The sequence below is a fragment of the Epinephelus lanceolatus genome, chromosome 2, assembly GCF_041903045.1.
Source record: "Epinephelus lanceolatus isolate andai-2023 chromosome 2, ASM4190304v1, whole genome shotgun sequence".
Classification (NCBI taxonomy): Eukaryota; Metazoa; Chordata; class Actinopteri; order Perciformes; family Serranidae; genus Epinephelus; species Epinephelus lanceolatus.
In genome coordinates, this window is record NC_135735.1 from 2,117,652 (window position 1) to 2,133,699 (window position 16,048).

At 43.4% G+C, this 16,048-nt stretch overlaps 1 protein-coding gene across 5 annotated transcripts in view; it reads left to right on the forward strand.

The window, feature by feature from the left end:
- Positions 1–16,048, forward strand: part of herc1 (HECT and RLD domain containing E3 ubiquitin protein ligase family member 1) — an 84,880-nt gene that overhangs the window by 37,999 nt on the left and 30,833 nt on the right. For 4 of the 5 annotated variants that reach the window (XM_078173153.1, XM_078173167.1, XM_078173157.1 and 1 more), the window contains exons 24-38: positions 1,237–1,357; positions 1,483–1,534; positions 3,232–3,503; positions 4,511–4,726; positions 4,862–4,982; positions 6,067–6,304; positions 6,399–6,571; positions 8,076–8,231; positions 8,863–8,969; positions 9,043–9,153; positions 9,241–9,411; positions 9,614–9,853; positions 9,945–10,028; positions 11,600–12,159; positions 14,460–15,105. In XM_078173153.1, the coding sequence (XP_078029279.1) occupies positions 1,237–1,357; positions 1,483–1,534; positions 3,232–3,503; positions 4,511–4,726; positions 4,862–4,982; positions 6,067–6,304; positions 6,399–6,571; positions 8,076–8,231; positions 8,863–8,969; positions 9,043–9,153; positions 9,241–9,411; positions 9,614–9,853; positions 9,945–10,028; positions 11,600–12,159; positions 14,460–15,105 (3,268 nt within the window). The remainder of the gene's footprint in view (positions 1–1,236; positions 1,358–1,482; positions 1,535–3,231; positions 3,504–4,510; positions 4,727–4,861; positions 4,983–6,066; positions 6,305–6,398; positions 6,572–8,075; positions 8,232–8,862; positions 8,970–9,042; positions 9,154–9,240; positions 9,412–9,613; positions 9,854–9,944; positions 10,029–11,599; positions 12,160–14,459; positions 15,106–16,048) is intronic. The other variant, XM_078173160.1, reaches the window with a different exon arrangement.

Sequence of the window (16,048 nt, forward strand, 5' to 3'; positions counted from 1 at the left end):
CACTCAGCGTCTTAGCTTTTAACCCCGCTGAAGGTGTGCATAGTGCAGAAGTTGAAATACAGGGATTGAGAGCGTGCTGACTGCCATCTACTGTAGGTAATGCACCGACTATAGATCTGTAAATGTGTTTATACAGCACAAATATGGTTTTATACTCAATCTCAGTGAGTCTCACCTGGTTTAATAAAAACAAAATAGCACCATCTTCCACCTCTCTGCTCAAATCTTCCAAGCGAACACTTTCCTCACACTCCGTGCTACACTGTCAGTAATTGACGCGTGTGTGTGTGTGCGGGGTGGGGGGTGTACTCGTGTGACACAGTGTTCTGCACTGTAACCCTACATAACCACTTTTTGCTAACGGCTGAATTACCATTTGAAAAACATGGTGAAGAACGCAGATGGTCCCGCCCTTTAAATGTATTCTAAAGTTCAGCTGAGGCTAAGGTGATGTGATCAGACTCAGATATGTCATGGATGTATTAAGATATAACATATATATGTAACATACATAAAATATGACGAAGGGATAATGCCTGCGAGGACGTTTTGGACAACAGGGATGCCAGAATTGTCTAATGCGTTGACACATTATCCCGCTTATACCATGGGCACTTTCCAAAGAGAGAAAAATTCAGAATATTTATTTATATTTTCATGTGTTTTGCAATTATAATTTTACATTTTTTTTTTCCAAGACATAACTCAGTTTGTCTGGTAATCAGCATAAGTTGATTACCAAGTATGTTTTCCATTCAAGGAATTTGCTTTGGTTTTTGGTCATACATTAAACATACAATAATCATATTAAGAGGAATAAAAATAAGGCAAATTACTGCAACACTCAATATATTAATATAGAATAGAAAAGTTTCAATAAAAATAAAAGTCAATAAAAATATGACAAAGATAGTTTTTTGTACTATAACATAACAAATCCGTACAACATAAATGTTTCTGAATAACAGAGCCGAAATATTAGTCAGGAGGCAGAGGTACACCTTGGTAAAATCATGACCATCCCATAATGTTCTTGTGCTTTGGAAAGGTTGTAGTAACTGTTTATGGGTAATGAGAAGTATATAGAGATGTATGTACATATGTAGAGATGTGAACAGGTTGTAAACAGTGAGTAAAAGTATATAAAGGTAAGGTGTAGTTCAGTTATATTAGCAACTGATTCATCGTCTTTTTCACGCCAGTGCAACAGTTACAGTGACGTGTTTGTGTTTTCAGGAGCGAGAGTCTGAGTGCAGAGAGCCGCTCGGTGCAGAGCAGCCCCAGTTACAGACTGATGAAGTCCAGGAGCGAGTCTGACCTCTCCCAGCCCGAGTCAGACGAAGAGGGTTACACTCTGGTAGAGCACACACTCTCTCACACACACACATTTACTTGTAGTATTTTTGTGTTGATGATCTTCTGCGTTTTTATCACAGTTCAGTGGTGCTGTGCAGTGACATCAGTCTCTGTTTTGTCTTTCAGAGTGGGAGGAGAAATGTCGACCTGGACTTGGCGTTCTCTCACAAAAAGAGAGGTAAAACCCGTCTGCTGAGCGCTCTGTGTAATGCTGCGTGTGACGGTGATTCAGGTCATCAATCATGTGTTACTCTTGTCTCTCTGTCTCTCGGTTCCTGTGTGGATAGTTTATTTGCTTCTTTTGGGGCAGTTGAGCCCCAAACACAAGAGGAGCTCCAAGCAAGTAAACGATGGCATGTTTCTTCCTCTCGTTAGCTCACACCTCCATAACTGTGATGAACTCCATTCATCTCTCATGATGAGGGCTTTGTTCTGAGCTGCACTTCAAGACACTTCATATTCTACTCTCTGTGCTGAGGCATAGACTGCAAACAGAAATACAGACCATACAGATGTGCCTGTTGTACAAATAACAGTTCATTCCTCTGCTTTGAATGTTCGGCTACATCCACACTGATATTCTTACATTTTGGGGGCGGCTTTGGCTCAGAGGTAGAGCGGCTCGTCCACTAATGAGTAGATCGGTGGGGAAGTATCCTTGGGCAAGCTACTGAACTCCAAATTACTCCTCCTGATGGATGTCCCATCTGTATGCAAGTGTTTTTAAGATGAGTAGCAGGTGGCATCTTGTATGGTAGTGTCGGCCACCAGTGAGTGAACGTGACATATTAAAGCGCTTTGAGTGATTAGAAGACTAGAAAGGCGCTATACAACTGCAGGTCCATTTTAAAGTCCATTACGTTTGCTACGTTTCCACCTCACATCCACACTATGGCGTTTTGGAACCCCGAAACGGAGACCTTTGAAAATGCTCCTGACCCCGTTTTAGTTTGAAAATCTGAATCATGTTCATGTTAGTGCAGAGCTGTCAGAGCTTTACATCTGTCCCACAGACAACAGGCCGACACACACAAACAGCGCCTAGAAGCAGATCAGCTCTGCACTCAGGATTTCAGGTAGTTAGACTATGATACGGTGCTTGTTAAGGTTGCTTAGCAACCTCAGATGCAACCTGCTGCTGCGCAGAAAAGGCACAAGAGTAGCATCCAGCGCCTGACCTCACATTTTCCAGGTGGTAAAAGATGTGCATGTGTGCGGGCTCTTACACTCATATGTTACTTTCAGTTACAGTTGGCCCAAGCAAAGGAATCTCTGGTCTTACTTTTCGCCAGCTCTTACTATTAAACAGTTTCCTTCCTGTTTACACCGGCACAGGAATGCCCATGCAAGTTAGTAGAGATAGAGATGATAAAAACTGTGCGAGACGCTCGTGTGTACAGTGGTTGATTTCATGTTAAAACACTGTTTGAAATGAACCGTATCAGTGTGGATGAAGCTTTTGTTACTTTGCACAATGAAGGCTCATTCTCAGTGCAGAATGTGAATTGTCAGAGTGTTCATGGAGTTACCAGTCACACTTATAAAGAAATCATCAGCACTGATACACCAGTGCTGTCAGTTGTTTTATGGAAACACGAGCTCTGGTCACCATTTCACTTCTCAGCTGCAGCATTTCTTCCTCAGTGGGTATTGGAAACTCAGCGCGCCCATTATAGATGAATCCATAATGGCTGATGAAGGCTTGTGCCCGCATGAAGAGTCAGCATTTGGCCATTTGATGAACTTTTATAGAGTAATAATGCATCGCACTGCATAGCTCCTAAGTGCTTAAAAGCAACATGGCCCATCCATCAGAACAGTTGTCTTGTGCATTTATGCATCTGAAAGGCTTCTCTGCTCTCCTCCTCTCTTCAGGCTTCCTTCACAGCTCTCCAGACTCCCTGGCCGAGTCCTGGTTCAGGGCCAAATTGAGCCGCCAGCGGAGCTACAGCTCGGCACACTCCTATGAAGAGTCAGACCTGGACCTGAGCCGCTCACTGGGCATCCATGCTCTCATTGATAACATGGTCAGCTTCATCAGTGGAGATGTGGGCCTGGCTCCAGCCTTCAAGGAGCCAGAGGAGAGTATGTCCACCAGCCCACAGGCAACGATCCTGGCCATGGAGCAGCAACAGAGCCGGGCAGAGGTGAGGGGGTCTCTCTTTGACTCTGAGGGAGACACAGGTCACTTTCTTTTGTGTAATAAAACATGGTATTAAAATGTATTTCGACAACAGACACCAGAGGTGTACATCACTAGTTTCGTCATGATACAATATCATATCAATTCTTTGGACAATGTTTCGATGTTTGCTGTTATCACAAAGTCTGCCATGATATGATTTTGATCTGATCCAGTGTGATTCAGGGGCCTGCGGTCGATGTTAGTCAATATAATTTGTCCATTTGACACGGTTTGTTACAGAAGAAGTTGTCATCCCTTCTTTTTTGCTTTTAGCCATAAAGATAACAACAACACACGAGTAACTGTAAAAACTGTAACTGGTTAAATGCAGTTAAGTCTAACTAACACACATAAAACAGCAGCTGTGAACCTTTCTGGAATAAATGTTTCATTTGAACCCAAACCATAATCTTTGTCCTAAAACATCAGGTCTATCTGGCTTAAAGCCCTGAAGGCAAACTTCTACCAACAGCCATAAAACATGGGTTTACATCATCATTTAATAAAAGTATAATTACATAACAGATAAAGCACGGGAGGGGAATCCATTTATTGAGCCAATTATGTGCGACTCCTCTACGATAGGTGGAGATATAAATAAACTACAGTGTGTGTGTGTTCATGGTGATGAAAGATCATGTCAGCCAGTGACACAGCGTAACTCACTGGTGTGTTTTAACAACAGTGGGGGAAGAAGATAAATCAGGCTGTAGATACACACACTGTACTTGTTAAGAGATACATTTACTGTTGGTTTGAGTCTAAACATAGGACAAATAGAAAAATATAAAAAAATCACTAGACTCATCCTGTAAACCAAAACTATGTAGAGGTCAAACACATAATTTAGATTCTCTGAATATAACAACATGTTGTTAACAGTGCTGCCACATACTGATAAAATACAGTGGACTTGTGACTCAGTGAAAATCTCCACCTGACTGCTAGGATGTGTTTTATTATCTCCAGCTGCGGTTGGAGGCACTCCACCAGATCGTGGTGTTGATCTCCGGCATGGAGGAGAAGGGCAGCCAGCCCGGGAACGCAGATCGATCCAGCAGTGCCTTCCAGTCCTCCTCCCTGCTCACCTCCGTCAGGCTGCAGTTCCTAGCAGGTTGTTTTGGCCTCGGCACCGTGGGCACCGGAGGGCTGAAGAGGGAGAGCGTGCAGCTACATCACTATCAGGTGTGAGGCCCGTCAGCTGCTGTGGAGTTTAAGCTAATGTTAATGGAAATCCCTCTGACTGCAGTTGATTTACAGAAGAGTCATAACCATATTGTTTTATCTATTAACAAACCAGTGCATCATTCTTTTCTGCAGGACGGAGTTAAAGCAGCGAAGAGGAGCCTCCAGATGGAAATCCAAACAGCTGTTCATAAGATCTACCAGCAGCTGTCTGTCACACTGGAGAGGGCGCTGCAGGCAAACAAACACCACATAGGTAACAGAGACTGCTACTGTCATTGGTCTGACGTTATTCAGGATGTTAAATATACAGATCACAGACATTTATCATTAAATGTTTCAGCTGGCAACTTCACCTGAGAGTGTGTGTGAACCTGCTGATCTCAGTCTCCTTGAAAGCATCACAGTGTGACTGCAGCTATTGATTATTTTAACAGTAGAGTCTTCAATCCATTGACTTATTGCGTAATAGGATAGAGATAGTTTTGCTTATTAAAGAGCAGTAGTAAATGTACAAAAGAGAAATTAAGTAAGGCCTCTGAAATTAACAACTCTTTGGTTTTCTTTTTAAAAGAAGCCACATTTTTTATTGCTTAAATTGCATTCAGGAATTAGGCTCCAATTGTTGCTGACACCACCTGATATTTTGCTTTTGGAGGTATTTTATGCCCCACCGTGAGGTGTGTGTGTGTGTGTGAGTGAGTGAGTGAGTGAGTGAGTGAGTGTGTGAGTGAGTGAGTGAGTGAGTGAGTGAGTGAGTGTGACTGTCATCATAATAACACGAATGAATGTCAGACTGCAAATTGACTGCAGCATGTTATGTTCTGTGGTTATGCCCCTGAGTTAGCCAACAGTAAGTTTTGCTCAGTAAAATAAAATCAGAAAATGAAATGCTGCAGTCAGTTTGTGAAAACATAAAGAGCCACTGTATTGATTTATGTTATTTAAATGAAAAACTGCTGATTTTCAACCAGCTCTGTGTCATCAAAATGTGGGAATTTTGTGCAGATGACCAGTGTTTGCCTTTCCACCATGCTGCCTGGAGCTTACCGCTCATCCACCAGTGGAGGTCCCCGGATTTCACGTCATCAGGAGGACTTGTGTTGGTGGATGAGCGAGGAGCTCCAGGCTGAGCGTTGTCCGTTTGCATTTAATGTTACTCCTCAGGTTGCAGTGACACAGAGCTGATTCAAAATCGGCATAATTAGCCAAATTTAACATCCAGTCTTAACAAGGAATTGTTTCAGCTCTACGTTACAGCATCATATGGAAGCCGGTCTGTTTTGGATGAGTTTTGTCTGGAGCTTTTATCTCCTTCTCGTTTCTTCTCCCTCATGTAGAAGCCCAGCAGCGCCTCCTGCTGGTGACTGTGTTCGCACTGAGCGTTCGCTACCAGCCAGTGGACGTGTCCCTGGCCATCTCCAGTGGACTGCTCAACGTGTTGTCCCAGCTCTGTGGGACAGAGACGATGCTGGGGCAGCCGCTCCAGCTGCTGCAGAAACCCGGAGTGTCCCAGCTCAGCACCGCCCTCAAGGTGGCGTCCACCCGCCTGCTGCAGATCCTCGCCATCAGCACCGGGTAAGAGGTTTAAAACTGGAGCAATGGAGACATCAGTACTGTAAACCTGAAGAAAAGATGACACTTACAGCTGCGTCTTTGCTTCCATTCACAGAACATATGCAGACAAGTTGAGTCCCAAAGTCGTCCAGTCGCTGCTGGATCTGCTCTGCAGTCAGCTGAAGAACCTGCTGTCTCAGGCCGGAGTCAGTCTCCTGTCCTCTGGGAAAGACCAGGAAGACAGCAAACATGAGGACAGTGCGGACTCTGAGAAGAAAGACTTCAGAGGTAATGAAGTTCCTCTTTTTGTTCAGTCAGTTTTATTGACCTGACGAGGGCGCCATGTTGTCCCTCTTGTGTCTGATGATACAGGAAGTTCACTGTGTTTGTGACCGTTATTACATTCATGAGAAGTCTTGGTAACAACTAAGTGAGGAATATAATAAAATTTTGTTATTAACAACAAGAATTATTTTTGTCAACAAAAAAAATATAATAATGTGGAAAACAAACACATTTACAGTCAGTTGTTATATCAGGAAACTGGAGCTGGTTTTGTTACATAACCTGTGACAGTCATGAGACCAGAATCATTGTACACATCCCAGACTGAAACTGTCAACTTAACAAAACTAAACAAAAAATGCATTTATTAAGAAACAGATATAAAACCAGACAACATTCAAATCATTAAATTGTGATTAATACTTAAATAGATTTGTTTTTTAACAAAAAAAAAAAAAAATCCAGTATTTTTCATCCTGGACCCAATTTTTCCATGTTTTTGTGCCTAAGTAATTCGTGGGAACAACATTTTTTATGCTTTTGTGCCGGTGATAGCTGCGGCCAGAAGCATTGTTTTCAGGTTGGCTGTCCATCCGTCCATCCTATCCTTGTGAAAATATCTCAAGAAGGCCTTGAGGGAATTCATTCAAATGTGGCACAAAGGTTGACTTGGACTCAAGGATAAACTGATGAGAATTTTGTGGTTGAAGGTCAAAGGTCAGTGTGACCTCACAAAATATGTTTTTGGGGCCTTAACTCTAGAATTCATACACTATGACAAAATTTGACACGAATGTCTAACAGGATAAAATAATGAAGGTCAAAGGTCAGCTTGACTGTGACATCATCATGTTTTAACGTCATATCTCAGGAACAGAAGGGGAGACATTTGGTCAGATACTGAATTGGTGACTCTAATCTTGAAACTGTGCTGATTGTATAGATCTTCTGTGTGTGAAGCATCCATGTTTTCACTGACATGGATGGAGACTTTCAGAGACACTGGACTGGTGGGCGGAGGCTGTAATTCTAGTTTTCTTAATACTTTTAATTTCTGAACATTTTTTTTTTTTAATTTTTTTTGAGCATTTTGCCTTTAACAGGTAGGTTTAACAGGACAGGTAAGCGTGAAAGGGGGAGAGAGAGAAGGAGGGATGACATGCAACAAAGGGCCACAGGCTGGATTCCAACCCGGCAACAGCCTTGTACATGGGGTGCCTGCTCTACCACTAAGCCACCGACACCCCTTATGAACATTTTTGACATCATAGGGACAGTAAACAACAAAAAGAAAACAGAGAGCAGAAAACACACAAAAAAGACATAGATATGAAAAGATATGTTGTTCCCATACGGCACTTAGACATAAAAACATGGGAAAATAACGTCCAGTTTGAAAGAAGTTCCCCTCATTAACTGTGTTTGCAGTGAAGGTGAATAAAGGTTTGTATTCCATGAAATCAACATATGACCTGTAACATATTGTATTGTTGTTGTTTTTTTCCAGCATTAATCCGTAAGCAGCACACTGCTGAGCTTCATCTCGGAGACTTCCTCGTCTTCCTCAGGAGGGTGGTGTCCTCCAAGGCCATCCAGTCCAAGATGGCCTCCCCTAAATGGACTGAAGTGCTGCTCAACATCGCAGCGCAGAAATGCTGCTCAGGTACAACAAGCTTGTCACTGCTTTTGGATGGAAACCATGGATCTCCATATTTTGTCTATTAAAATTTTTTGATAAATCAGTGCTGCTGGTTACCCTTTACATCTTTATGTGGGTTTTACAAATACTTAAGTAATGAAAAGTTTTTAAAAGATTGATTTTAAAAGAGCAACTAAATCTCATCACTCCACTGGATTCTCAGCTCCGTCTACACCAAGCAGTCTGGTTTGGTTCAGTTCAGTTCAGTTCGGTTCAGTACGCATATTTGCTGTGTCCACGGTGAAAAGTTGTGGATGGTACCAACAGAACCGTTCCTTCCCGTCCCCCATGTTTGGTCCCCCCTCTGTTGGGGTACCTAGCACACAGATCTGGTACTAAAGGGTGGAGCTGTGAACACTGCAGTCTGATTGGTCAGTAGAGGACGCTCACTCTGGTTTTATGTAACCTCTTCATATGCATGAGTTGATGACGTGAATCCATCAGCACACCTTAAATTTCACTGTGACAACTTTGACCATCACTTTAGTTTTTATATGACACACACTTTTAGTAATGATTTTAAAAATATAGATTAATTTGGAGCGGATTATGTGAAGGTCATATATTCTAACCCCCTGGTGGCTGCTGGTTGCAGGGGTCCCTCTGGTGGGAAACTTGAGAACTCGGCTCCTCGCTCTTCACGTGTTGGAGGCTGTCCTTCCTGCCTGTGAGGCCAACATGGAGGACGACCAGATGACACAGGTGTGCCACTCTCTTTGCTCGGTACAGGTCCTCAGTAACAGTCAGTGAGCTCATACAGTTTGTTCTCTTCCAGGTCGTTGAGCGTCTGTTCGCCCTGTTGTCTGACTGCATGTGGGAAGCTCCTGTCGCTCAGGCCAAACACTCGGTCCAGATCAAAGAAAAAGTTCAGGAACTCAAACTGCAGGTGAGAAACTGACCGTTCTCCTCTCCTGCTCGTGTGTGTTGATTAGCATTTATTTGTCTGAGTGACTGACGTGTTTTTAATCCACAGGGAGAGGCAGAGGAGGAAGACGAGAACCTTCCCATTCAGGAAGTGTCCTTTGACCCGGAGAAGGCTCAGTGCTGTGTGGTGGAGAATGGCCAGGGGCTGACGCATGGCAGTGGGGGGAAAGGCTACGGCCTGGCGTCCACTGGGATCTCCTCTGGATGTTACCAGTGGAAGGTAGAGTACTGTTTTATTAAATCATTGGGCTGTAACAGTGTGTGTGTCTGCAACAAACAATATCTTCATCGTTATTTAAACATCAGGGCTGAATTGTAAATAATTATGGAAGGACTGAAGGAATGACAGGGCAGTAACTGATGAGAGTTTTACACAAAAGTCGTCTGCCTGTTTCGATTCACTTCATGTTTTGTTTCTGTAGTTTTACATCGTGAAGGAGAACCGAGGCAATGAGGGCACGTGTGTGGGTGTTTCACGATGGCCTGTGCACGACTTCAACCACCGCACCACATCAGATATGTGGCTGTACCGAGCGTACAGCGGGAACCTGTATCACAACGGGGAGCAAACACTGACGCTCAGCAGCTTCACTCAGGGAGACTTCATCACCTGCGTCCTGGACATGGAGGCCAGAACCATCTCCTTTGGCAAGAACGGAGAGGTGAGAGACGTCAGCTCGACATCAGCTACCACAGCAGACTCCTCCTCAGGGTTCTGTATCCATCCCTAACTGTGAACTTGTGATCCCACAGGAACCAAAGTTAGCCTTCGAGGATGTCGACGCCACAGAGCTCTACCCCTGTGTGATGTTCTACAGCAGCAACCCAGGAGAGAAGGTAAGAGATATTTATTCTGAAAAATAAAAAATATATATATATATATATATATATTTTTTTTTTTTTTTTTTACACAGCTTGTTGCAGGTTACCACCAGGTACCCGACCTGGTGCAGGACTCTGAATGAGACTTCAGTTATACTATACGAGTTGTGTGAGAGTTTGTGATCAGATGATTTGATATAGTTTTGCTGTTGTTAAACGCCGATCAACAATTTGTCATTTTTGGATTCTTCGTTTACCAGAGACATGTGAGAAGAACACATTTTTCTTCACAAAGTTCAGGTAACACAGTGCGACTATCTGGCATATAAATGGTCATTTTGTGGGTGAAGTATTTCTTTAAAAAGTCTTTTGGCCTTAAAAGCCCTGAACTAGTCTTAGATTTCAATTTGTGAGGTCGTCACTGTCACAAACATTTGATCTAATTTCATTTATCCATGTTTATTTTCTTTTCGTCAAAACGAGTCCAGCTCTTCTGTGTAAAAGTTATTTCTGATGTTACAAGTCTCTAAATCTCCCACTGAACCTCATACTAGTGTTTTAATTTTTCACTTGCACTGAGCTGTTGGCAAAATGTAGATGAACCCAACTCACTCTAATGACAATATTCCTTCATAAAACCTCCCTCTGCACTGGATCACATATGTTCTACTGATCTTTATTCTGACCTGCAGCGCTTGAATAAGAAAAAGATGATGTGTCGAAAAATCTGTCTTTTTTTTTTTTTGTTAAAAAAAAAAAAAGCTCTTTAAAGGTCTTAAAAAGCATAAAATTGAAGATGTTGTTGATGATTCTCAGTCGTCTAGGTCATGGTGATCTTAAGTGCTGTATCGTAGGCGACTGGACGTTGAAGACGTCTCACCTCTCATCCAAGAGGCTTCTTCAGTTCTAACGGACTGGTGCGGAGTCGTCGGCTTTAAACTCTGTGTGGGTGGTGTGAACCCTGAAGGAGTCGTTGAGATCACGTGAGCTCTGAGTTTCAGAGTTGTTTAGGTCACATGTGAGTCGTTGACCAACCTGGCCATTGTGTAAAATTAGGGTTTGATGGGTCCAGGTGTGAATGAGTGTTCGACCATCGTTAAACAGAGGAGGTGGACTACGACACCATTTATCATCCACATACAATGCACTCTTGGGATCCGTCTCCAGACGCCCATTCTCATAGCTGTAGACACCATGTGACGTTGTAAAAATGTTGATTAATGTACGTTCTCCTTCTCACTGTAAATACTGTAAATGAATGATATTAAAAACACACTTCACTCTCCAGGTAAATCTTTTATTTCCACCTGCTCTGTGATGACGGGTGGTGCAACAGGCGAAAAGCAAGAATCAGCATTTATTATCATGTCAGAAACGTCAGAATTTTCTAAGAAGTTGTGGAGCTTCTCATGTTGACTTAACTTGCTGTTTTTCTGCTTGTTATTTGGCTCTTTTTCTTCTGCTCTCTGAAAAAGTGTAAATCTTAAATCCAATCTGAATGATGGCTTTAACAGTGTCTCTCTGTGTATTTACTGTATCTGTGAAAACACAGTGTTGTATTTATATATTCTGCTTATTTTGTCCAGGTGAAGATCTGTGACATGCAGATGAGGGGGACGCCTCGAGACCTCTTACCTGGTGACCCAGTCTGCAGCCCCATGGCCACCGTCTTGGCCGAGGCCACCACACAGCTGATCCGCATCTTACATCGCACCGACCACTGGACGCATCGCATCAACAAGACCATGATCGAGCGCCTCCACAAGATCAAACCTTGCTTCAGAGAGTCCGCCAGTGCCTCAGGCGGCGGTGGGGGTCAGCGGCTGAAGAAGAGTCGCTCTGTGCAGAGCCGTGAGGAGCACGATGCCCAGAGAGAAAGCCAAGAAACACCCACCAGGACGGAGGAGGAGAGGGGACGCCACGGACGGCAGCACGGCCTGGGGGAGCTGTCGGAGCACCACCTGAGGACGCTCTGCACGGAGGTTTGGCCGGTCCTGGCGGTGATCGGAGGGGCAGACGCAGGCCTACGTGTAGGTGGGCGATGTGTGCACAAGCAGACGGGGAGGCACGCTACTCTGCTGGGCGTGGTGAAGGAAGGCAGCACCTCAGCGAAGGTGCAGTGGGACGAGGCTGAGATCACCATCAGGTACCGGGGGAAACATTTTGCTGTGACACCTTTATTTAACATTTTTCTTTGTCTGTATGTCGCTCTGTTTGTTATTTACTGCTCTTTTTTATATGTTTACCAAATTATTATCTAGTTACCGGTAGGCCTGTCACGATAATTACCTTATCAACTTAACTATGACATGAGCTCGGTCATTTTGCTGACCTCGATGTTGCCAGATGTGTTTACATGCACGTTTGTTAACAAGACTGTCACCAAAAAAATTAGCCAACATGATGCCATAATAACCAGCAGGGTTTTGACGACCATTTTAAGACTTGGGCGCTCCGTAAATCCACCCGCAAATTGCCCGGCTCCCAGGCCATCCGTCCTTGGGAGCCAACTACAGCACATTGACTGGAGCAAACTGTGGTTTTCTACATGTCACAAGAGGCAACAGTTGTTTTTGCTTTTGTTGGCCAAATTTTTATGCCTCCACATCGGCGAAAGCTGTGGACGGTGGTATTATGTATTTGGGTTGTTCGTCCATTCATCCTTTTGTCTGACAGGACACAATATCTCAAGAACGCCTTGGGGGATTTTTTTCAAATTTGGCGCAAACATCTACTGGGACTCAATGATGAAGCGATTAGGTTTTGAAGGTCAAAGGTCACTATGACCTTGCATCCATGTCATTCTCGTGAGCGCAATATCTCAAGAAGTCCTTGAGGGAGTTACCTCAAATATGACACAAACATCCACATGACCTCAGGATTAAACTGATTATAATTTGTTGGTCAGAGGTCACAGTGACCTGTTCCATCATATTCTTGTGAATGCAGTATCTCAGAAACACCTGGAGGGACTTTCCTTCACATCTGATATAAACATCTGCTTGGACTCAACAATAAAGTGATTGGAATCCACGGCTATCGCTGGCGTGAAGGTATATTGTTTTTGGGTCTTCAGTTCATAGGTTCGTCCGTCGATATCTCAAGAACACCTTCAGGGATTTTTAAAAAATTTGGCACAAACATTCACTTGGGCTTAATGATGAATGTATTTGACTTTGGTGGTCAAAGTTCAAGGTTGCTGTGACCTTCCATCTGTCTTGTTCTTGTGAATGTGATATCTCAAGAACACATTGAGAGAATTTCTTCAAATTTGGCACAAACACCCACTTGGACTCAAAAATGAATTGACTAAAATTTGTTGGTCAAAGGTCACAGTGACCTCACAAAACTTTTTTTTTGGCCATAACTTGAGAATGCATATACTAATTATGATGGAATTTCACACAAATATTTAACAGTATAAAATAATGAAGGTCAAAAGGTCAAAGGTCAGCTTGACTGTGACATCATCATGTTTTAACGTCATATCTCAGGAACAGAAGGGGAGACATTTGGTCAGATACTGAATTGGTGACTCTAATCTTGAAACTGTGCTGATTGTATAGATCTTCTGTGCTGCCGGTGGAAGCATGTGACATATGACATGGATGCGAACTCAGTGTAACTTGAGTGATAAAGTGATAATCACTTTTTTTAAAAAAAATATGTCAAATATTTTTCTCATATTCTAATTCCAGTGTCTGTACTGACATTATTACACTATTATATTATTGTTATATCAGTGGTCACAAAATGACATTAATGTAACTTATTACCGTTCTCTCTGGGACGATATATCGCTCAGTGAGAGTAGTTATGGTGACAGGACTAGTTACCACTTTACATTTATTTTGATTTTAACACCATCAGCCATGTAAAGATTTTGGCTCTCACTGCTGTTGGGTAAAAAACGTTCTGAGTTATCTTCTTGTACTTTGTGTACATTGTGAATGATACTTTATTGGGGGAAAAACCCTTTGAATTCTTGTCGGGGCAGATCAGATGATTGTTGGTCCAACAGCAGTGTTGTGCATGATGTTCTGTTCTGGTTATTTATGTGACATGTGCTGTGGCGCTCGGTCAACAGCAGGATGACCACATGGCTGATTAACTGTATATTCTAACACAGATGAAGCTGAATGTTTGTTCACTGCCTGTGTTCACACTCCTCTGACACTCTGCGTTAGCCTCTTTGTTACTTTTTCACCCTTTCATCTTCCCTCACTCTCATTTTGTCTTCATGTCACTGACTTGTCCTTTGCGTCATTAATCCATGACTCTTCTGCATGACCCAATCAATCATCATGCGGCATGTTTTTGTTTCATACCCAACACATTCCATCTTTTTATTTGTCTTGCATGCTGTGCTCTTTCTCTCCTGCCCTTTCCCTCACTTTGTGTTTCCTTCCCTTGTCTCCTTTCACTCTCCACTCCCTTCTATTAAAGCTTCCCAACTTTCTGGTCGCCTAGTGACACTCCACTATACAACCTGGATCCCTGCGAGCCGCTGCCCTTCGACGTGGCGCGTTTCCGCGGCCTCACCGCCTCGCTGCTGCTGGACCTCACCTACCTCACCAGCATCCACGAGGAAACCGCTGCCAAGCTCAGCGCACGTCGCCATGAAAAGAAGCATCGCAATGCAGCCTCGACCGGGCACGAACCAACCAGTAATGAAGAGAAGGCGGAGAGCGAGGGGCACAGCCGTAATGAACAAAAGGAGAACACTGGAGCCTCATCAGGAGCAGCTCCAAACACCACGACCTCTGACCTGCGTGTGTCCCACAGCCTGGATGAGGTGAAAGCACACGTGGCTCCAAACTCTAAGTCAGAAAGTGAGATCTCCTCTGTGGTTAGCGGAGGGGCAGGCGGGAACGAGACCCTTTTCACCACAGCTCCTCACACTCCTGCTGAGGGGAACAGGAAGAAAGGTCATGAGCACGGCTCCCGCAGTCACGAGCCGTCTCCTTCCTGCATCGCCACGCAGTCTGAGATCCACGCTGTGCAGCTGTCATATCTCTACCTGGGAGCCATGAAGACCCTCAGCGCCCTGCTCAGCTGCAGCAAGTATGCTGAGCTGCTGCTCATACCAAAGGTACTGCAGCAGTTCAGTTTAGTCTCTCGTGTTCTTCTTACAGGCAGTTATTTAACATTTTGGGAAATATGTTTATTTGCTTTCTTGCTGAGGGTTTGATGATAGGATTGATTACAGCTCTCTTATCTGTCTGTTAAATATGAAGTTGGAGCTAACAGTTGGTTAGCATAACTCAGCACCACATTCTGTGTAAAAGAACTGGACTTAGCCTCCAGACCTGAAGCGTGAAGCCAATGCAAAGTGCCATAAGCCACATCCACACAAATATGTTTTCATTTTAAAACAGTGCTTCCAATCAAAACAATCTTCATACACACCAGCGTTTTAGCATCATTTCATAAATAATCTTTGTCCATAGTAACGTGCCTGAAAATGCATAAAGCATGACCAGTCACATACACCAGACATGCACATGCCGAACAGGACGCAGATTGTCTGCTTGATGGTGAAAAGTAAGACTAGAGATTTCTTTGCTTAGATTGATAACGAGGGGGAACTGTTTCTGACAGTAACACATGAGCATGAGGAGATCAAGGCAGCAAAAACCAGTTAGGGAGTTGTTAGAAAGCAAATATGGTGACAATCGTCAGTAGCATTATCCATCGCTGGAAAAAGCCATGGTGATTGGAAAGAAATACCCTCAAAAGAAGGATAAAATCACTAAAGAACTGTAGACCTAGCTATAATTTTTCTCTCAAGTTCACTCTGAACTGCACATCGCTAAATGGATCTGAAAAGTCTGTTCGTAAAACATTGAGGACGCCGAGGCCAAACGACACCACTGATTCCACACTGCAGAAGTTGCCCCATGATTTGGGACTCAGCTCCTCTACTGTCTCACTACTACTCACTATCATTATTAAATCTAATTTGTGCTGTGCTGGAGTAGTGCTCTGAGGAGTTTTATAATTAATTAATAATTAATGGACAGATGGGTCAGTCA